At 45.1% G+C, this 23,737-nt stretch overlaps 1 protein-coding gene across 1 annotated transcript; it reads right to left on the bottom strand.

Annotated features, from left to right (window-relative positions):
• Window positions 1-5,024: 5,024 nt before the first annotated feature.
• Window positions 5,025-14,563, bottom strand: TLR7 (toll like receptor 7). Its single transcript, XM_054188463.1, has 2 exons — window positions 14,367-14,563; window positions 5,025-8,292 (listed from the first exon to the last, which is right to left on the bottom strand). Exons 1-2 carry the CDS (start codon window positions 14,367-14,369, stop codon window positions 5,152-5,154), a joined length of 3,144 nt encoding a protein of 1,047 aa, XP_054044438.1. The 5' UTR covers window positions 14,370-14,563; the 3' UTR covers window positions 5,025-5,151.
• Between the last annotated feature and the right edge of the window lie 9,174 nt (window positions 14,564-23,737).

The raw sequence follows: 23,737 nt of genomic DNA, 5'->3' as shown, positions 1-23,737 counted from the left end.
ACGATGGGCCCTGAGATCCCTGGCGCCCTGTGTTGGAAGACCGTGACTGGGGAATGATAAACTCCCAGCTGAATCTGAACTTGTTTGAGACATGCTGCTCCAGCTGGCTGCACGTAAGATTCATTCCAGGATACTGAAAGAGCTGGTTGATGTTATCGTGGGACCTCTCTCCATTATTTTTCAAGAGTCTTGGGAGCCTGGAGAAGTCCCAGTTGACTGGAAGCTGGCAAATGTTCCAATTTTCAAGAAGCGTAAGAAGGAAGACCCTGGTAAGTATAGGCCTGCCAGTCTCACTTCAGTGCCTGGTAAAACTATGGAGGAGGTTATATTGGGACTTGTTGAAAAACATATGAGAGACAATGCAGTCTCTGCTCATAGCCAGCATGGGTTCATGGGGGGAAAGCCCTGTTTAATTAACTTAATTTCCTTTTACGACAAGGTCACACACCTAGTTGACCAAGGGAAGCAAGTAAATGTTGGGTTTTTTTTTTATTTTAGCAAGGCATTTTTTACTGTCTCTCATAGTATTCTTCTGGACAAAATATTCAGCAATACAGCTAGACAAGTCCATGATATAATGGATGAACAACTGGCTGACAGTCTGGGCTCCAAGAGTTACAGAAAATGGAGTTACATCAGGCTGGTGGCCAGTCAGCAGTGGGGTTCCCCAGGGCTCAATTTTAGGGCCAGTGCTCTTAAATGTTTTTAGAAATTATCTGGATGCAGGAATCAAATGTATATTAAGTAGGTTTGCCAATGATACTAAATTAAGAGGAGCTGTGGACACTCTCAAGGGTAAAAGAGGCCTTACAGAGAGATCTGCATAGACTAGAGAGCTGGGCAATCACCAACTGTATGAAATTTAACAAGAGCAAGTGCAGGATTCTGCACCTGGGATGGGTAATCTTGGTTATACATACAAATTTGGGTGCTAGAAGCTGGAGAGCAGCCCCACAGAAAGAGATCTGGGGGTTTGGGTTGATGGCGAGTTCAATATGAGTCAACAGCCTGCCCTGGCAACCAGAAGGGCCAACGGTGCCCTGGGTTGCATCAAGCACAGCATAGCTAGGCAGTCAATGGAGGTGATTATCCCACTCTACACTGCACTCTTGTGGCTCCACCTCAGGTGCTGTGTGCAGTTCTGGGCACCTCGATATAAGGACATCAGACTATTAGAGTGCGTCCAGAGGAGGGCGACCAAGATCGTGAAGGGCCTCGAGGGCAAGACTTATGAAGAGAGGCAGAAGTCACTTGTTTTTTCAGCTTCGAGAAGAGAAGGCTGAGGAGTGACCTTATTGCAGTCTACAGCTTCCCCAAGGCGGGCAGCAGAGGAGGAGGCACTGATCTCCTCTTTCTGGTGACCAGTAACAAGACACAAGGAAACAGTATGAAGCTGCATTAGGGAAAGTTCAGACTGGACATCAGGAAAATGTTCTTCACTGAGAAGTTGGTCTGTCACTGGAACAGGGGAAGCGGTCACAACACCAAGCCTGTAAGGGTTCAAGGAGTGTCAGGACAATGCTCTTAGTCGTATGGTTTAGTTTTAGGTGGTCCATCAAGGAGGAAGGAGTTGGACTCAGTGATCCTTATGGCTCCCTTCCGACTCAAGTTATTCTATGATTCTATGATTCTAAGTTATGAAGAGAGACATAGTACATCTCATGTTATTCTATTTAAAGATACAGACACAATTATCAGTAAGACATTCGTTAAAAAATAACTATATACCACCTGCTCTTCCAACCAGGCCTTCCTCTTTCTCCTGCTTCTGTTGTTAATCAATAAAACTGCTTAGATAAATTGGGAGGAAAAAACCCTTATTATCTGTAATATTATTATATGAACCTTGGGTTTCTTGTTTGTGTATGTGTACTTGTCTGTCTGGATGCCTACAACTAAATCAAAAAAGAGGTATTTAAAGAAAAGACCAGGCAGAATGGGTAGGTGAGGAAACACAGGAGGCAGCTGAGATCATAGAAGCATAGTATGGTTTGAGCTGGAAGAGACCTTAAAGATCATCTAGGTCCAACACCCCCTGCCACAGGCAGGGACACCTCCCACCAGACCAGGTTGCTCAAAGCCCCATCCAGCCTGGCCTTGAACACTTCCAGGGATGGGGCATCCACAACTTCTCAGGGCAACCTGTTCCAGATTCTCACCGCCCTTAGTGTAAAGAACTTCTTCCTAATACCTAATCTAAATCTCCCATCTTTCAGTTTATAACTGTTCCCCCTCATCCTATCACTACATTCCCCGATAAAGAGCCCTTCACCATCTTTCCTGTAGTACCTTTAGGTACTGGAAGGCTATTGTAAGGTCTCCCCGGAGTGTTCTCTTCTCCAGGCTGAACAACCCTAACTCTCTTAGTCAGTCCCCATAGGAGAGGTGCTCCAGTACACTGATCATCTTCGTGGCTCTCGTCTGTACCTGCTCGAGCAGGTCCATGTCTTTTTTATGTTGGGGGGCCCAGAGCTGAACTCCAGGTGGGGATCTCACAAGAGTGGAGTAGAGAGGGAGAATTACCTCCCTCGACCTTCTGGCCACACTTCTTTTGATGCAGCCCAGGATGCAATTGGTTTTTTGGGTTGCGAGCACACATTGCCAGCTCATATTCAGTTTTTCATCCACCAATAGCCCCAAGTTCTTCTCCACAGGGCTGGTCTCAATCCACTCATCACCCAGCCTATATCCATGTTTGGGATTGCCTCCACCCAGGTGCAGGACCTTGTACTTGGCCTTGTTGAACTTAATGAGGTTTGCACGGGCCCACCTCTCTAGCCTACCAAGGTCCCTCTGGATGGCATTGCTTCCCTACAGACTGTACAGCCACACCACTTAGCTTGGTGTCATCTACAAACTTGTTGAGGGTGCACTTAATACCACTGTCCATGTCACCAACAAAGATGTTAAGTAATACTTGTCCCAATACGGACCCCTGAGGGACACCACTCATCGCTGGTTTCCACAAGGACATCAAGCCGTTGACCACAACTCTTTGAGTGTGACCATCTAGCCAATTCCTTATCCACCAAGTGGTCCACCCGTCAAATCCATGTCTCTCCAATTTAGATACAAGGATGTTTTGTGAGACAGTATCAAATGCTTTGCAAGTCGCTCTTCCCTGGGCTGTATGCCTATAACCTCCCCAGGATGTGGATCCCTGCCTCCACATCCTGCATTTTGGTTTTGTGTTTTAGTTTGGCTAAAAGATCATGGTCAGATGGCTTCCTGACCTCTTGCACATCATGATTGAAAGCTCTGGCACTCTAAGAAAAATGTCTTTAGGTATCTCCCAGCTCTCATTGCTCCTTTATCTCTGGGGGCAATTTCCCAAGAGATCCCCCACACTAACACCCTAAATAGGCAAAATTTTACCTTTCTGAGGATTAGCATCCTGATTCTACTTTTTACCTGTCCTGTACCCCTCAAGATTGAGAATTCTACCAAGGCATGATTGCTGCAGCTGGATCAAAGCAGTTAGTGTGTCAGTTCCCCATCAGCTAGATCTGTCACCGAGACTAATTGCCAGAAAAGCAAAAGGGCTTTGAGAGGGGAGGGAAGAAGCTCCCTGGACTGCACTGTGGATAGGAACACTGGCAAGGTGAGAGCACGCTGCTCCTCCTGAAACAGGGATCATCACAGCAAGCAGAGAGCCCACATGTGCCACGCACGGAGGTTTAGGCTGCCATTACAAAACTCCTCAGCTGAAATACTGTCACATGTTTGATGAGGCTGTGCTGTGAACCAGAGCGGGGAATTGGCCCAAGTGTTTATGTTTCTGGGCAGTGTTTCTTCCCTTTTTCAAGACGTCTCTAAAGTCAGACCTCTTCCCAGCTCAGGTTTTAGTAGTGGCCCAGCAGCCACTGTGGGAGATGGACCTGCTTGGGGAAGAAATATTGCCTATTTGAGGCAATTTGAGGAGGGCTTGAGGCTGCTCTGGAGCACCACAGCATGGCTAAAGAAATGGTGGGGTGGATGCTTTCTTTGTATGACTTGGTCTTACGTGTTTTGCACTTTGAGTGACAGTGTTTTGTTCTGGAGAAAGTCTGGGCAGGTGGAGGCGAGTCAGTCACTTTAGCATGTCCTCGGGCCCCAGCCCTGGCTCGACCCATTAACTTCAACCCAGTTGATACACTAGGGTATCTTTTTACTTTCCTTTCTTTGTCTCTTCCCACTTCCTGTTTGGTTTACTTGATTTTCTCCATCTGCCTCGTGCAAAGGCTTCCCTCAGCCTATCTGCTGTCCTGCTCCCCCTCCTCAGTCCCAGGCAGCATCTCAAGGTAAAAGGACTCCCTTTATCTTGTAACTCCTTCCAACCCACAGCCTGCAAACCCTTCGGAATTTGTTTCTCACATACCTTCCTATTTTAGCCCATACACATTCTTCAAGTCTCCTCAGATTTATGAGCTTTGACAATGCAACAGCGGGAGAGCTCCCCACTGCCCACACCCAAGTCCCTGAGGGCAGACCCACCCCCTTTCCCCAGCGGTTATGGCTGTTGCCCACGCAGACGGAAGCGGAAAGCTCAGCAGCTGTAAGCCTGAGATGAAAAGATAATCATTCTTACATTTTCCCCAGTCCTAAAATCAAAGCACGGGCTTTGCTTTGGGTAGTTTCTGAGAGGAAAGTGCTACCAAATGCCTTTCTTGCTTTTCATAAATACACCAAATACAGAAACTAGCATGTTCCATTAAAATCATCTTTACTCCAACAGTGATCTGAACAGCAGCAACTCGTCACAGCCAAACTCCTCCTGGCAGTCTGTGTACTAGAGTAAGCTGAGCAAGTGCCTCACCCACACTTGACTCAACCACAGGAGATGCTGGAGGCCTCCAGCAAACTGAAAGCTGGAAGTGGTGATTCTGTTCTAAACCAGGGACTTCCAGTGGGTAGTGCATCTTCTCTTGCTGTGCAGCAATCAGTGCCAAGCAAGGTGCATGTCAGCTAGACATCTGTGCCGGCAACGGTTTCTGTTCAATCTTGTCATAGCAAAACAAGTGAACTATCAGCTTGAGGACTGTTTGTACATTTCGATTGGGGGAACAATAACACAATTACATTTATCCTCTGCATTTTGACAGTTTCTCCAAACGAAGGTTAGGATCTTTTGCTTGCCGGGCATCATAACAATATTTACGGGGAACAGTAGAGCTAAACAGTTTCTTGGAGTAGCCTGTTGTAAGCCAGAGTATTGTTGGTAGCTATTGCATTTTTCAGGCACTGCCAGAAGTAGGGCTGAGCTCGAGGGTTAGTGGGCCATTCCAGGACAGAACTTCCGCACAGCCTCTTCCTCAGCCGGACGTACCGGGACTTCTGCAAAACCTTCTCAAGGAATATCAAGATGATGACATCCATTTTTTCATCTAGAAGCCGCTGGTGGGCCATGTAGAAGGTTGTCTTGAAGCGGCCGCTTTTAATATACTTGTTGGTCAGCACAAAGATGGTCTTTTTGCTCAGCTGAATGCTCTGGGAAAGGTTGTCAAAGACGGGCTGTCCTGGGAGCCAGTCCCTTTCTTCCAGGCATAAATTGAACTGTCTGGCTTTTTGATCTTCCAGCCTTTCAACCAGTTCTGTCAGCACCCACTCATTCACAGCCGGATCTCTATTGTCATAGGCGATAAAAGCGTCGTAGCAAGCCTCTGGTAAAGATAAGCGCCGATAGCCCTTCAACTTGGCGGTGCAGTAATGGTAACTATACCACACATCCCAGAAATAGAGATGGCTCGTCACTGTGAACACCATAAAGACGAGGACAGTTGAAGCTGACAGAGCGTACAGGATCAAATACGAGGTGTCCAGCTCACAGGTGTACAGATCCAAGAAAACCACGCTCCTTCCTTTATGTGCCCCTGGGCCCGCACAGGTCACGTCTGTGGCCAGAAGAGGAATAGTCACTTGAGTCTGATTGATCCACCAAACAAACCACACGGCATCACAATTGCACTTGAAAGGATTGCCATGCAAAAGCAGCATCCTCAGGTTGTTAATGACATTTTCAGGGAAGCTAGATTTCTTAATTATTTGGATCTTGTTTGCGCTGAGGTCCAAGTATTTCAGTTTAAAAGCACCTCTGAGAAAGTGTTTAGTTAGTCGTTGAATGCGATTGTTTCGGAGCATCAGTTCTTGGAGCGTTGAAGAGCAATTGGACAGTTCTCGGGGAACAGTAGTCAGAAGGTTATTGCTGAGGTCCAGAGTTACCAGGTTCTTCAGATAGTGGAGGTTTCCCCAGTTGAAACTCTTCATCCGGTTATTGGTTAAGTTGAGGATCTTGAGTTCTGGAGGCATAGCTTGAAAAGCACCCGGAGGGAAAAAACTGAGTGAGTTGAAGGAAATATCCAGTTTTTCCAGGCTGGTCAGATTCTTGAAGAATGACAAGTATCTAGCATTCCCATCCATCCATAAAACATCCAAACGATTTCCTCTGAATTCTAAAATTTGAAGAGACTGGCTTTCCATCCCTGTGTTAATAGAGGTAGAAATCTCATTCTCGTTCATCATCAGCTTCTTCAGATGGGACAAGTTTTTCATAAAACTAAGCATGTGAGTGACACCTTCTGCCAAGAAATAATAGTTGTTATTGCTCAGGTCTAGGATTTCTAAAAGTTGTAGCTCTTTGAAAGCAGTTGAGTATAGCAAGTCAATCCTGTTGTTGGAAAAATCCAGATATTTCAATCCAGACAAGTAGGAGAATTCACTTCCATTTAAGGTCTGACTTATTGCATTACCTGACAAGTTGAGGCACCGGAGGAAACTGAGTCCCCGGAAGTCTGAGGGATTAATGAAAAATATGTTGTTTCTGCTTAAATCCAGAGTTTCTCCATATTTCCGGCACTCTTCCTTAACGGAAGATTGGTAGGAAGCAGCCTCTTTGTCTTTGGATCTGCAACTTCGCCCATACACATCATACCTGAAATAATGCATGTCTTGTAATACTTGCCTGTTGTATTGCTCTCCTGAAATCCGAGGATTAGAGCAAAACCCATGAAAGTTGTTTTCACCTGAAGAAGGAGAAATTTTATTCACTGAGAGGTCTACGAATTTAAGGGCTGGGAATTTCTTGAACACTTTCAAGTCAGCAATTTTAATAAAATTAGTCCCAAGATCCAACACGGTAAGATTTCTAAGACTGAGCAATGGAGCTAGATTTCTTTCTCTTAGTTCATTAAAGACATAACCCCTGAGCCTCAGGGTTTGCAGGTTAGAGAGGGAGGAAAATGTCTTAGACAGGTTCAAGAATGGAGAATACATCTTCAGTTCAAAATTAAAGGACAGATCAAGCTCAACAAGGCTGGGGATAAACTGCAAAAACTGAGCATCTCCTATCTCCTTTAAGAGGAAATTTTGGGACAGGTCAAGCTCTTTGAGATTCTTGATGGTTTTAAACCAGCTGCTTGGTATGCTCTGGAGAGAGTTGCTGTGAAGTCTCAAAATTCTTAAACTTTTCAAGGAAAAGAAAGCCCTTGAATGAATCTCAATTGTGCCCTTGGGGCAGGGAGTACAAGGATATGGAGCGTTATAGCAACGTGGGCAATTACCACTGAGATCAAGAATTTCCAGGTTGTGAAGGGCACTTAAATCCTGTTCTTGAACTACTTGAATCATGTTATTGTAAATGTACAGTTCCTTTAAAGTAGGTGACAAATTGGGTGGAATATGAGTTAAGTTGTTAGACTTTAGGGATAGTATTGTTAATTTTTTCAGCTCCAGAAAGGCTGTTTTTTCAATTTCAAATGAAACATTGCATGGGTTACGGTAGTAACAGTTCTGTCCCAGATACAATACTTCTATGTTACCTAGCTCCGACAAGTTGGCTCTTTGGATAGAAAAGATGCTGTTTGCTTCCAGGCTCAGCAGACTTAAAGCAGGAGGAAGGCTGCGGGGTATTTCCAACAGCTGGTTTGCATCCAAATACAATGACTTCAATCTTGTCAGGGCAGCAAAACTGCCATTCTCAATGTTTGGTGTCTCAGTGCATATATTATCTTTGGGTCCCATTCTGACAGGCACACAGTTGCATCTGAAGTCAATCTCCACGAGGTTGTGAAGATGAGCAAAAGATGTTGGGTAGATACGAGGGATATGGTTAATACTCAGGGTAAGGTTGGTAGCATTTGCAGGAATCCCTCTGGGGATTTCGGTGAGACGGCGATCGGTGCAGTCCACTGTCACAGTACTTTCAAAGGCTTTAACATCACAGGGTAGACTTTTGGGAAACCAAGCTCCTGACAGCAGCATCGGAAATAGGAAGAGCAAGAGAAATGGTGATGCATTTGACATCTTTGCACGAGGTACCTAAACATAAGGACATAGAGAAGTATTAATAAGAATGCAATAAGAACATGTCATAGGACATCAAATCAAGCATGTACTGGGTCAGACCGAAAATACAGCTAACCTAGGGTCCTGACTCTCATGCTGGATAGAAGTGGATAGGCTGATAGGATTATAAATTTGGGGAAGGCATATATTGGTATTTCTTCAAATGATTTACTTTTTTATCACTAACTATTGTAGTAGCAAGATACAGACCACTCTCTAAAGAATGAATCATTAAAAAAAAAATGTACTGAAAAAATGACAAGGCAGGTCATTATGGGCTACATCTCTGTGAATTTTCATTTTTAAGGGGAAACAAGCAGTGTTAAATATCCAGCAGATTGCCAATGTGTAATAAAGTAAATGAGGAAAGTTAATTTTTCAAAGCATATAAAAGACAGAGAAAATCTCTAGTCACTTAAAAGCTAGTGTAAATTTTCCAAACTACACTAACAGGTGAGTGCCTAATTCAAATTTCACATTATGATAAGGATTCTGAGAATCCTAGAATAAAATCAAAGAATCATTTAGGTTGGAAAAGACTTTTAAGATCATCGCATCCATCCATTAAACTAACACTGCTAAGTCCACCACTAAATCATGTCCCTCAGCGCCACATCTACGCATCTTTTAAATACCTCTAGGGATGGGTACACAACCACTTCCATGGGCAGCCTGTTCCAATGCTTGACAGCCCTTTCAGTGAAGAAATTTTTCCTAATATCCGACCTAAACCTCCCCTGGAGCAACTTGAGGCCTCAAGTTTCCTCTCATCCTATTGGTTGTTACTTGGGAGAAGAGACCAGGCCCCACCATGCTGCAACCTCCTTTCAGGTAGTTGTAGAGAGTGATAAGGTCCCTCCTCACCCTCCTTTTCTCCAGGTTAAACAACCTCAGTGCCCTTAGCCACTTCTAGAGTTCAAGACTTCAGAGTCTTGTTCTCTAGATCCTTTACCAGTTCTGTTGTTCTTCTTTGGACACGCTCCAGCACCTCAATGTCCCTCCTGCAGTGAGGGGCCCAAAACTGAACACAATATTCAAGAGGTGCGGCCTCACCAGTGCCGAGTACAGGCGGAAGATCGCTTTCCTCGTCTTGCCGGCCACACTATTTCTGGTACAATCCAGGATGCTACAGGCCTTTTTGGCCACCTGAGCACACTGCCGGCTCATATTCAGCCGGCCGTCGACCAGCACCCAGAGGTTCTTTTCCACTGAGCAGCTTTCCAGCCACTCTTCCCCAAGCCCGTAGCGCTGCATGGGGTTGTTGTGAGCCAAGTGCAGGATCTGGCACTTGGCCTTGTTGAACCTCATACCGTTGGCCTCAGACCATCGACCCAGCCTGTCCACATACCTCTGCAGAGCCTTCCTATCGTCAAGCACATCAACATTTCTGCCCAACTTGGTGTCGTCTGCAAATTTACTGAGGGTGCTCTCAATGCCCTCATCCAGATCATTGAGAAACATAGCAAAGAGAACTGAGTCCTGGGGAACACCACTTGTGACTGGACACCAAATGGACTTAACTCCCTTCACCACTACTCTTTGGGCTCGGCCACACAGACAATTTTTTACCCAGCAAAGAGTACGCCTCTCCAAGCTGTGAGCAGCCAGTTTCTCCTGGAGAATGCTGTGGGTAACAGTGTCAAAAGCTTTACTAAAGTCCAGGTGGACAACATCCACAGCCTTGCCTTCATCCGCTAAGTGGGTCACGTTGTCACAGAAGGAGATCAGGTTACTCAAGCAGGACCTGCCTTTCATAAACCCATGCTGACTGGGCCTGATCACCTGGCTGTCCTGGACGTGCCATGTGATGGCACTTGAGATCATAGAATCATAGAATCTTCACGGTTGGAAAGGACCTTTGAGATCATCGAGTCCAACCATACACACACCAAAAAAACCCCTACAATCTCTGCCACTACAGCATGCCCTCAAGTGCCAAATCTACACGTTTCTTAAATACCTCTAGGGATGGTGACTCAACCACCTCCCTGGGCAGCGTGATGGCACTTGAGATGATCTGCTCTGTAGCCTTCCCCAGCACCGAGGTCACACTGACAGGCCTGTTGTTCCTGCATGCTCCTTCCGGCCCTTCTTGTGGATGGCCGTAACATTTGCTACCCTTCGGTCAACTGGGACCTCACCAGATTGCCAGGAGCACTGACAAATGATTGAAAGTGGCTTCATGAGCTTTTCTGTCAGCTGCCTCAGTACTCTTGGGTGGATCCCATCCAGTGCCATAGACCTGTGTGTGTCTAAGTGGTGTAGCAGGTTGCCAACCATTTTTCCTGGGATGATGCGGCTTCATTCTGCTCCCTGATTCTGTCTTCCAGCTCAGCAACCCGGGTACCCCCAGTAAGAACAATTGGTCTTGCTATTAAAGACTGAGACAAAGGAGGCACTTTGTACTGCACCCTTTTCGCCAGCCTTTGTCACTATGTTTGCCCCTGTATCTAATAAAGGATGGAGATTCCCCTTAGCCCTCCTTTTGGTAATGTATTTATAGAAACATTTTTAATTGTCTTTTACAGCAGTAGTGAAATTATGTTCTAGTTGGGCCTTGGTCCTTCTAATTTTCTCCCTGCATAGCCTCACAACAGCCTTGTAGTCCTCCTGAGTACCTGCCTCTTCTTCCAAAGGTCATAAACTCTTTTTTTTTCCTTAGTTCCAGCAGAAGCGCTCTGTTCAGCCAGGCTGCTCTTCTTCCCTGGCAGCTCATCTTTTGGCACATGGGGATGGCCTGCTCGTGTGCCTTGAAGATTTCCTTCTTGAAGTACATCCAGCCTTCTTGGACAACTTTGCCCTTCAGGACTGCCTCCCAAGGGACTCTGTGAACCAGGGCCCTAAACAGGCCAAAGTCTGCCCTCTGGAAGTCCAAGGTCACAGTTCTACTAACCACCATCCTTACTTCTCTGAGAATTGAAAACTCTCTCATTTCATGATCGCTATGCCCAAGAGGGCCTCCAAACATCAAATCACCCACAAGTCAATCTGTTCGCAAACAACAAGTCCAGCGGGGCGCCTTCCCTATTTGGCTCACTCACAGGCTGTATCAGGAAGTTATCTTCCACACACTCCAGGAACCTCCTAGACTGGTTCTTCTCCGCTGCATTGTATTTCCAGCAGAGATCTGGTAAGTTGAAGTCCTCCATGAGGACAAGTCCTAGCAATCATGAGACTTCTCCCAGCTGCTTATAGAATATTTCACCTGCCTCTTCATCCTGGTTGGGTGGTCTACAACAGACTCCCGCCATGATAGCTGCCTTGTTAACCTTCCCCTTGATTCTTATCTGTAAACACTTGACTCTTTCATCACCATCATCAAACTCTAATCTGTCAAAACCCTCCTTCTAATGTACAGGGCTACCCCACCGCCTCTTATTCCTCACCCATCCCTTCTGAAGAGTTTATAGCCATCCATTGCAGCACTCCAGTTTTGTGGGTCATCCCACCATGTTTCTGTGATTGCAACTATATCACAGTCTTTCAGCTGCACAGTGGCTTCCAACTCCTCCTCTTTGTTGCCTTTGCTGCATGCATTGCTATAAATGTACTTCAGTTGGGCTGTTGATCCTGCCACCTTTTCTTGGGGAGAAGCCTTAATACCTATGTGACTGTTCTGCTTCTGTAGTTTCTAACGCATCAACAACCCTTGCATGGTTTCTGCTGTATGGATCTCCATCCCCTACCAGAACTGAGATAGCTAAGGAGCATTCATTGCTGCTCTGACTGGCTTGGCTTTTTACCCTTTTTACATTCAGCTTTACAGGTGTCACCCTTGTGGACCCCAGTCCTCCAGGCTTGTCAGCTTAAAGCCTGTTTCATCAGGTTTGCAAGCCTGATGGCAAAGATTTACTTTGCCTTTTCTAGTCAGGTGGATCCCCTCTCTCCCTAGCAGGTTATAGACATTAGAAAGTGTTCCATGATCATGAAAGCCACAACCCTGATGAAAGCACCAGCCACGTAGCCAAGTGTTGATTTGTATGATGCATCTTTTCATGCCTGCACCCTTTCCTATAACTGTTAAAATACAGAACCAATCTCTATTTTTTCTGATTTCCTGATGTGGAAAAGCACTTGGATGAAAAAGTTGAGTAAGAATAACCCAAGTAAGTGGGCAGCCAAGTTGGACAAGATAAAATGCATTCATTTCCTCCCATCGTCCTGGCTTTTTTTTTTAGAACTCTTTTTCCTCCACTACTATCAGCAGGGATGTGGGAGGGAGAAGGAAGGGCTCTACCATTGATATTAATTACATGGAAAACTGAAGGTCTTTCTTTGAATGAAAAGGGACATTGCCAAAGAAAAATCTGGATGTGCTCTTATAAATATTGTAAATATGTCCCGTCCTTCTTTTTGAAGGGACACACTATGTTATGCTTGTAAAAGACTTTATTAGATGAATGAAAAGCCAGAGAGTGCCTATCCAAACTGAGTGGCCCGTGGTGCCCCAGCTCCTGCCTATCTCCGTCTCTTGTTTTACCAGACCAACATACCAGGGGTCTGGGTTGTTAACCAAGGCAGGGGCCCATGGAGCACGGCAGAGAGGTGGCAGGGAAACGGTAGAGACTCTCTGCACTGCGGGACATGTCACTCCATCACATGGATGCCATTTATTTTATCCGTCGATGTGTACCACAGCAGACCATGACGTGCCGACCTTCGCCAGCCACGGTCACGGTACCTGCGGCCACCGAGGGAATAGTGACAACCACCAAGGATCAAACTCCAGCAGCCTGCCTTCCTTTAAAAGAAGGAAGGTAAACCTCTGCTGCTAACCGGGGCTCAAGCCACAGATTTGCTGCTCTTGAGGAAACATTCATCACAACCAAGCTGTAACGATTTGCTAAACCAAAGGAAACCCCTCTGTCCAAGCACTGGAGCAGGACTTGGGCAAGGGCAGACTGCAATCTAAACCACCACAAACTGTCTATGTGAACTCATACTTGGCTGCTGCACTCACACACTTGATTTTAGGAGCTTACCCAAGTTCCTCAATTCATGGCCCTGGGCTGCACTGGCATTCAAGAGAGAGCGGGAGAGAGGAGAGAGAGGCCCCTCTGCAGGCGCTGCTCAGCTCTGAACGTGGAGGGAGCTCTGCCTGACTACACGCCAAACAGAGTCTAACGCCGCAGCTTTAGGTGCCGAAAATCAGGTGCAAGGAATCTGGGCCTTAAAAGTCTTCATGAAGATGTTTGTAGGTGTCTTAAGAAGTCACAAAAGGCTTTTGGAGATGCTTGCGATGTTCAGATTTTGAACTCTCACGTACTGCAGTATTTTTAGGAACCTAAGTGTTGTTGCAGAGCCAGCCGAGCTCCTGCCATCTTTGTGCTTCGCTTCTTTGTATATCCTTCTGTTTCCCGACATCCTTTTAATGCATTTGCTATTTTAACTGTAAACTGTTACATTCTGGTGCTGCGTCTAACTATTTGCATGCATGCTGCTTGGTGTCTGTTATAGTACCAGAACAAATAAAAAAGATCGGTTCAATTAGAAGAAAGAAGCAACGCTGACTTGTGCCACATCTTTGCAATGAGAAGCTGGTTTACACGTACAGCTGGAGTGTGCATGTGCACCATCCTTCTCTCTGTGATCTACGCTGGGCTTTATAAGAAGTTCAGAAAGCAGTAATCTCCTGATATTAACTAGCACATGCACAAACCCATAAGGATTTTGGGTATTCTTCAAATATTCAGCAACGATACAGCTAGAGGTTCCCGAAGGAAGTTTTTCGCTAGGTGTTCCATATGTATTTTTAGAGGTGAAAGGGGGAAAGTTTAGAGAAAAAAGAACATCTCAGAAGTTCTAGCAATTCAAAAAGACATTATGATGCTCATTCTGTAGCACACTAGTACAATTCACTGCTAGCCAGTTAGTATTAGCACAAAGAAATGCTTTCCTTTCCTGTCATTACGTATTGCAGCTTCTAACCACAACAGTAAGTTTGGACGTTTAGAAAGCAGAAAAGGAGAATATTTTCTTGAAAGTCTTCCACAACAGTTGCAGTCAAAGAGACCTAAGAGCAAATTTAAAACGAAAGTTTAACCTACCATTTTCTGTGTGCTTCCAGGTCTGGCAAATTTGTCGCTGGAGGAGACTGTAAATCAGAGCAGAAGACAACAGCATAAAAGAGGTCCCCAGTGTTTCAGCTCAGGCGCAGAGGAGAGTACAACATGACATAACTCACTCAAGGCAATAGCAGTAATCACTACTCTATCACTACTATTCGGCTGGACTGCGACTTGAGAAATAATGAAATGTGAAACAACTGCTTCAAACCACTTCCTCAAACATTTGTACTTAAAATTAAAACAGCAGTACCTCATTACTGCTCCACTCCCCCTTAAAAAAAAACCAGTACTGTTATTTTTTCCCTTTTAAACAAATTCTCAAATTGCTCATACATCCATGTGACAAAGGTTTTCAAGTTTTTTTCCCTCTTGTTCTTATATGCTGCAATTTGCTCTCTTCTGTGCTACTTTTGAACACTGTTTTCATTTCATACTGTGTATTTTTCCTAGCTATAGTGTCATACCATAAGGAGCTATAACTAGACCTGCTCCAAGAAGATGAACATCCAAGCCACGGGGAACGCCAAAGGAGGGAAACTGCAAAATACCGACAAGAGAGTGTAAGATCAATTAGCTAGAAGACAAACGCATTACATAAGGGTAACATTCACATCAGACAACTAAGATTTGCAGAATCTCAAGTTCCCTCTTTTCCCCCTCCCCCCGTTTTAGTGTAAGCTGCATGAACAGAGAAACAGAAATTGTTAATTGATATTAATTGTTAATTGATCTTATATTTCAAAGTTTAGCAATTTTACTATTTTGGATCCCTTCCCCAAAGTCCCACTCGCTTAATAGACATTTCTTCCAAAAATGATGATGATGATGATGATGATGATGATGATGATGATGATGATGTGTTCATTTCTGCTGCTAATAGCTTCAAGAACTGTGACAAATAACTTAAACTGAATATTTTGTGGAAGAAATGTCTACTAGGTGAATGGGACTTTGGGGAAGGGAACCAAAATAAACCAGTCAAAAAAGGATGGCAGTAAAGGCATAGGAAAGAGCATACAAAAAGTTAAAAACTGCATAAGGGAGTGTAGAAGTGACTAAGGTAAAGATAAAATGGATAGACATAAGCTGGTGACAATCCAGCATTTCATGGAACACCATGTTTGTTTGCGAGTTATTTATTTAGAAGTTTCTATGCTTAGCAGGACAGACTAATGGTTAGGTCAGGCTTTTGTTTTCATATCTCATTTCCCTACATATTTTTCTTTACATTTCAAATAGCAGTTCATAATTTCTCTGACTGTGGCAGAGCTGAGGAACTCATTTTGGAAGACGGGAAGCTGAAGAATGAACAGGGAAAGAATTTGCAGTCCTACTTTAAATTCCCTGGGTTTAGTGGCTGAGTCCTATAGACATAAAGAAAAACAAGAAAGCGTACAGCATCATTACCTTTCTATCAAGGCCTAGGAAAGGGCTCATTAATTCACTATAGGTTCAGGACTATACTTATCATCTTTGGTGCTTGATTACTAAAAGTACTATAATAAAGTACGATTCCTCTGCTATTTACTGGTAACTGGATTTTTCTTTTCGCACAGTATGCACTGAGGGTTTTTTTGGCAGTTATTACAAAGGATGCAGACACCTCACTAAAATCCTGCTGCATTCTGCAAGGCCATTCAACACATTTCTGGTAGGAGGAAACCCTTCATTGCAAGCACCCTACGCAGGTGATGCCACTCTGACTATTTCACAGAACATTCAAGCACCTAACAACGTCCTTGGCATATGACACTGGAACATCACTTAAACATGAGATGCTTAATGCCCATGGCATGGTCTAACCCCAGCCGGCAAGTAAGCCCCAAGCAGCCCTTCACTCACTCCCTGCTGATGGGACGAGAGAGAGTGGGAAGTGAAAAAGTGAGAAAATTCACGAGTTGAGATAAAGATAGTTTAATAGGTAAAGCAAAAGCTGTGTGCACAAGCAAGTTAAAACAAGGAATTAATTCATTGCTTCCCATGGGCAGGCAGGTGTTCAGCCATCTCCAGGAAAGCCGGGCTGCATCATGCTTGACGGTTAATTGGGAAGACAAATCCCATCACTCTGAACATCCCTCCTCCCTTCTTCTCCCAGCCTTATACGCTGAACATGTTGTGATGTGGCATGGAATGTCCCTTTGGTCAGTTGGGGTCAGCTGTCCCAGCTGTGTCTCCTCCCAGCTTCTTGTGCACCCCCCACCCACTCACTGGTGGGGTGGTGTGGGGAGCAGAAAAGGCCTTGTCTGCTTTGCCTTCTCAACTGAGTCTGATTTTATTTTTTTCATATTACAAACTGTCTCACCCAGCCAAGAGCACTTGAGTTTCAATTCCGTCCAGAGTGAAACTACGACTTTAGCTGAACATTAATAGAAATATAGACTGCTTTTTTGTTTGGTTTTTTTTAAGCTAAGTAATGTGGGAAGCAAAATACAGCAATATTTCCCTTCAAAAAGTGGGGGGGTAAATGTTGGGGAGATCAGCAGTCCAGAACTTCAAAGCTATAATTTGATTTTTAGAGGAACAGAGAGTCACTGATTTACTGATTTTAAAAGTTCATGTTTCCCCCAGATGTTGAGCAAAATCTGTTTTGCCTCCTGTGAAAGACAAAGCAACTGAAAGCAGAAAAGTACTTCCTACTGTGCCACGTGCTAGGGGAGGACCCACTGGTAACAACACACATATTTTGCCACCTCTGTGAGTGAAGAATGTAATTTAGAATAAAGCAGGATTCTTCAGTTGCTTTACTCCTTCATCTACAGGTTTGGTTTTCAGGATTCTACCATGTTTATCTTAAAGCTGGGTAGTTTACCTAAGGTCTGAAAATCGTGCAGTAATGTCTTTTCTCTATCATGCTAATCCTCACACCAGTAATTATGATACAGCCTCAAGTATTCATGGTTAATACAACATTTAGTGTAACATAAATTACCTATTACATAAATGTGGTGGAAATTATCAAAGACATGAGTTAAGTTGCTCAATTTTTGAAATACATAAATTGACTCTTCAAGCTGATGTAGACAGATGTATGAAAAGACCCACAAAGAGAAATGGATAGCAAAATTGAGGAAATGGTAACAAAATTGCTTGCAGAAGCCTTAAGGCATGTAAAAACACAGGATCCGTGGTGATAGGAGTTGCAGAAATGTGTTTGCAGACACTAAAACTAACCAAAACAATAAACAGAAGACAACAGTAGAGAAGAGTGGCCTACACCAAGGGCTGAGGAAGCTCTCAGAGCCCTGGTGAGGGAGGAGACCCTCACGGATCTGTGCTACGAGCTGACCCAAACTGCTCTGACATCCAACCAAGGGAGCCCCCAGCGCCACAGAAATAGACTTTTCCATTTCTGAAAGCTGCATCTACCCCAGGCTACCACAGTGCCAAGGCTGACCATTTGGTGTTTGCAAGAGATTATATCCTTTATTGAATTCAGGGCAAACATAGTGAGAAAGGATGAGGAAAAGGGTGCAGTACAACGTGCCTCCTTTGTCTCAGTCTTTAATAGCAAGACCAATTGTTCTTACTGGGGGTACCCGGGTTGCTGAGCTGGAAGACAGAATCAGGGAGCAGAATGAAGCCGCATCATCCCAGGAAAAATGGTTGGCAACCTGCTACACCACTTAGACACACACAGGTCTATGGCACTGGATGGGATCCACCCAAGAGTACTGAGGCAGCTGACAGAAAAGCTCATGAAGCCACTTTCAATCATTTGTCAGTGCTCCTGGCAATCTGGTGAGGTCCCAGTTGACCGAAGGGTAGCAAATGTTACGGCCATCCACAAGAAGGGCCGGAAGGAGCATGCAGGAACAACAGGCCTGTCAGTGTGACCTCGGTGCTGGGGAAGGCTACAGAGCAGATATCTCAGCCTCCTGAGCTGGAAGATAAGGATGGAGAACAGAACAGCCCACACATAATCCAGGAGGAAGTAGTCAATGATCTGCTTCTGCACCTAGATGCACATAAGTCTATAGGGCTGGATGGGATTCACCCAAGAGTAGTCAGGGAGCTGGCGGGAGAGCTCACCAAGCCTCTCCCCGCCATTTAGCAACAATCCTGTTTGACAGGGGAGGTACCAGTTGACTGGAGGGTGGCTAACGTGACACCCATCTACAAGAAGGGTCAGAAGGAGGATCTGGGGAACCACAGGCCTGCCAGCCTGACCTCGGTACCAGGAAAGATCATGGAGAGGATCATCTTGAGTGAGCTCTCACGGCAAGTGCAGGGCAGCCAAGGGATCAGGGCCAGCCAGCATGGGTTTAGGAAGGGGAGGTCCCACTTAACCAACCTGATCTCTTTCTATGACCATGTGACCCACCTTCTGGATGCAGGGAAGGCTGTGGATGTTGTCTATCTGGACTTTGGTAAGGCCTTTGACACTGTCCCCCACAGCATTCTCCTGGAGAAGCTGGCAAATCATGGCATAGACAAGTGTACTCTTCGCTGGGTTAAAAACTGGCTGGATGGCCGTGCCCAGAGAGTTGTGATTAATGGGGTGAAATCCTCTTGGCGGTCGGTCACCAGTGGTGTCCCTCAGGGCTCAGTTTTGGAACCAGATACTTTATCAATGATCTGGATGAGGGGATTGAGTGCACCCTCAGCAAGTTTGCAGACGACTCCAAACTAGGTGGGAGAGTTGATCTGCTTGAGGGTAGGAAAGCTCTACAGAGGGACCTGGACAGGCTGGATGGATGGGTTAAGGCCAACCGTATGAGGTTTAATAAGGCAAGAGCCGGGTCCTGCATTTCGGTCACAACAACCCCAAGCAACGCTACAGGCTTGGGGAAGAGTGGCTGGAAAGTTGCCTGGCAGAAAGGGACCTGGGGGTGCTGGTGGACATGAGCCAGCAGTGTGCCCAGGTGGCCAAGAAGGCCAACAGCATTCTGGCTTGTATCAGGAATAGCGTGGCCAGCAGGAGCAGGGAAGTGATCTTGCCTCTGTACTCGGCACTGGTGAGGCCTCACCTCAAGTACTGAGTTCAGTTGTGGGACCCTCTGTACAAGAGGGACATTGAAGTGCTGGTGCGTGTCCAGAGGAGAGCTACCAGGCTGGTGAGGGGTCTGGAGACCAGGTCATATGAGGAAAGGCTGAGGGATCTGGGCATGTTTAGCTTGGAGAAGAGGAGGCTGAGGGGAGACCTCATTGCCCTCTACAACTATCTGAAAGGAGGTTGGAGAGAGGTGGGTGTTGGCCTCTTCTCCCAAGTGAATAATGACAGGACCGGAGGAAATGGTCTGAAGTTGCGGCAGGGGAGGTTTAGATTAGATATTAGGAAGAATTACTTTACTCAAGGAGAGGTCAGGCACTGGAACAGCCTGCCCAGGGAGGTGGTTGAGTCACCATCCCTAGAGGTATTTAAGAAACGTGTAGATTTGGCACTTGAAGGCATGCTGTAGTGGCAGAGATTGTAGGGGTTTTTTTGGTGTGTGTATGGTTGGACTCGATGATCTCAAAGGTCCTTTCCAACCGTGAAGATTCTATGATTCTATGATCTCAAGTGCCATCACATGGCACGTCCAGGACAGCCAGGTGATCAGGCCCAGTCAGCATGGGTTTATGAAAGGCAGGTCCTGCTTGAGTAACCTGATCTCCTTCTGTGACAACGTGACCCACTTAGCGGATGAAGGCAAGGCTGTGGATGTTGTCCACCTGGACTTTAGTAAAGCTTTTGACACTGTTACCCACAGCATTCTCCAGGAGAAACTGGCTGCTCACGGCTTGGAGAGGCGTACTCTTTGCTGGGTAAAAAATTGTCTGTGTGGCCGAGCCCAAAGAGTAGTGGTGAAGGGAGTTAAGTCCATTTGGTGTCCAGTCACAAGTGGTGTTCCCCAGGACTCAGTTCTCTTTGCTATGTTTCTCAATGATCTGGATGAGGGCATTGAGAGCACCCTCAGTAAATTTGCAGACGACACCAAGTTGGGCAGAAATGTTGATGTGCTTGACGATAGGAAGGCTCTGCAGAGGTATGTGGACAGGCTGGGTCGATGGTCTGAGGCCAACGGTATGAGGTTCAACAAGGCCAAGTGCCAGATCCTGCACTTGGCTCACAACAACCCCATGCAGCGCTACGGGCTTGGGGAAGAGTGGCTGGAAAGCTGCCCGGTGGAAAAGAACCTCTGGGTGCTGGTCGACGGCCGGCTGAATATGAGCCGGCAGTGTGCTCAGGTGGCCAAAAAGGCCTGTAGCATCCTGGATTGTACCAGAAATAGTGTGGCCGGCAAGATGAGGGAAGCGATCTACCGCCTGTACTCGGTACTGGTGAGGCCGCACCTCTTGAATCTTGTGTTCAGTTTTGGGCCCCTCACTGCAGGAGGGACATTGAGGTGCTGGAGCGTGTCCAAAGAAGAACAGAACTGGTGAAGGATGTAGAGAACAAGACTCATGAGAAGTGGCTAAGGGCACTGGGGAAAAGGAGGAGCCTGGAGAAAAGGAGGGTGAGGAGGGACCTTATCACTCTCTACAACTACCTGAAAGGAGGTTGCAGCACGGTGGGGCCTGGTCTCTTCTCCCAAGTAACAACCAACAGGATGAGAAGAAAGCTCGCTCCCAAGCCCAGTTCCTTGCTCTCCACAATGCCTTTTGTTCTCTTCCCCTCATTTACCTTTTCTTACAAGTACAGTGCAACACGGGCCTGGAGAAGAGCGCCATGAGTGTCCACAGTCACACCTCATTTCTCACTCACAACAACTCTTCTGGGTCTTGCTGGGTGTTCATTTTCTCCACAGCAGCCCCTGAGGTGCTGTGTTTTAGACTGGAGACCAGAACAATGTTGATAACACACCTGTGGCATGGCTACCGGGGAACTTGCACAGCCTCATGGTCTTCTCCGCTTCTCACACTGCCCCCCTGGGGAGCAGGCTGGGGGTGGGCAAGAGGCTGGGAGGGGACACAGCCAGGACAGCAGACCCCAACTAACCAAAGGGCTAACCTTGTCATATGGTGCCGTGCCCCGCAATAAAAACTTGGCTGGGGGGTGAAATTCACTGAAGCAGCCCTCACTCAGGGGCAGGCTGGGCATTGGTCTGTAGCAGGCGGTGGTGAGTGACTGCTTTGACACCTTTTTTTCTTTTTTTCTTAATTTATTAAGCTGTCTTTATCTCCACGCATGAGCTATTCTCACTCCTACCCTCCCAATCCTCTCCCCCACCCAAGCTCAGTGGGGGCTTGGCTGCCAGCCGGGGTCAGCCACCACACAACAGAACACCCGCCTTGGCAACAGACACCTGACGAACAACTCGGAGAGGCACTTGCACAGTGAAAACATGCTCAGGTTTCACTCCCAATAGTCCACACACTGCCCCAGCAACAGGCTCTGAGCTTTTGATGTTTTAAACCCCTGGCATCCATGGCAAGAGCTTCCAGAAAGGCTGCAAAATACAAGTACTTTTACTGAGAAAGGCAAAGATTTGTACTTCCACTGGGGCAGTAGAGTGAGGTTTGAAGACAAATATGAGCTAAACCCTCTGACTTCTGCTACGCAATGCGCTACTTTTTCCTTTATTTCAAAATCATGCTGCCGAGAGAAGAAAGTTTCCCACCAGGCTGAACTCTCATCTCATCTTCAGACCAGAATCCCAGCATGGGCCAGGGACCGTAGAGCGTTAAACACCAAACGCCTCACCATTATTTGTTTCCACGCCTTGTAATTCTGTCAAAATGGATGGGAATTGCACAGAGCTGTCGCGATTCACCTCGACATCTTCCTAAGCACTTCAAGGGCGCAAACTGCATCAGACACAGTAAGCTTAAATCAGTACTTTCCTTCTGCTCTTCCCCCCATCTCATCCTGTCAAATACTAGTGAGGGGTTTGCTTACAACACTGTGAAAAACAAGAACTTCAGCTGCTCATAAAGTGTTAACTCAAACTCCCAATGAAATTTAAACATTGTGTCCCTTCTGTCAGACCATAAAAAGCAGGAGAAGGATGATCTTATTATAAAGATGTGTACCAGTCTGGTGTGATTAACAGTTCATCCTTATGTCCAAGACAGCTGGAGCATGATTTATGAGCAAGGCTTGCATGAGAATCAATGCCTACATTCTTCCCTATTTGACCGATGCAGGGCATGGTCTTAAAAAAAAAGAAAAAAAAAAAGAGTATCAAAATAATAAAGCCACAAGCAATCTCTTGGCACAAGTAATTTTCAAGTTTTATTTATAATACTTGTGTGCACAGTAAAGGCAAACCATTCAGCATCTTGTTTCTAACAAAGATCTCATCTATAAAGCAACTTAATTAATACCATGCATTAAAGTATTTTATACCTTTTGCATAGTAATGAGGTCTAAACATTGGTATAAGTATGTGGCCATAGACTTCAGTTTAAGAACTTAACTGTGAATTAATATTTTCAGGACAATAGGTTACATAATGTTACATTTAAAAATTGCTTTTCCAAATAAAATAATGTAAATTATTTTCCATTGTTTATAAAGTATTTTTGAAAATTAACCTGTAATGAGGAATTCCTCAGAGACCTGGTCTCTGAATTGAATTCTCATCACAATATCTTACATATCTGTTTTTGTATTCATAATTGAAAGTCATACAGGTGAAATTCTGTATTACTCAATATAGAAAAAAAGGAACACACAGAATAAATAGAAAATTACTGGAAAATTTGTAAAGACAAAATAGATTTATTCTCAGAGAAACCGAAAGAATAGTCTGTCTGAGGACTGTCTTAAATGGAATGAAGAAATCCATTTTATAATACAGCATTGTTTCAATATATATATATATATATATATGCCAGAATAAGCAAGGTAGGATGAAATAAGGCTATTTTTTATGTAGCTCCATAGTAAAGCAGCATCTATCAAGCATGGCAAATGTTTTTGTAATTAACAACTGCAATTTCAGGTCAAAAATTGAGTTTTCCCCATGATCTAAGTGCAGGAACATTACCTGAATACACACAAAGTTTTCCTTTCTAGCCGGAAGACTGAAAACACTCCACAGAAGGATTCAAAGACCTAAAATTACAATGTTAGATTTGGGGATTTCCACATGCACACACCACACCCCCAAACCTGTTTTTGTAATTGATTTTAATTCTCTAATGTTAAAGTATTCAAGACTAATTAGTCTACCATAGTTCTCTGGCTGTACAGTAAAGTACTGCAATACTTTGAAATAGAAACGTGAAGCTCTATTGACTCTGCAGTTTTAAAAATAAAAAAACCCCAAAAACTACCACACACCAAAAACTATTTTCAGATACTTCTAAAATCAAGTAACTGTGGGTAGAGACCAACTTGTATAAATACATGTGTTTAAATTTGCTCTTTGGAATTTGCATAGTGAAGCATTACAATATTAACAGGAAAACTGCTATGAAATGAT

This window comes from Rissa tridactyla, chromosome 1, assembly GCF_028500815.1.
Source record: "Rissa tridactyla isolate bRisTri1 chromosome 1, bRisTri1.patW.cur.20221130, whole genome shotgun sequence".
Lineage (NCBI taxonomy): Eukaryota > Metazoa > Chordata > Aves > Charadriiformes > Laridae > Rissa > Rissa tridactyla.
Note: the sequence above shows the minus strand (reverse complement) of the source record. Positions and strands in the feature narration are given on the sequence as shown.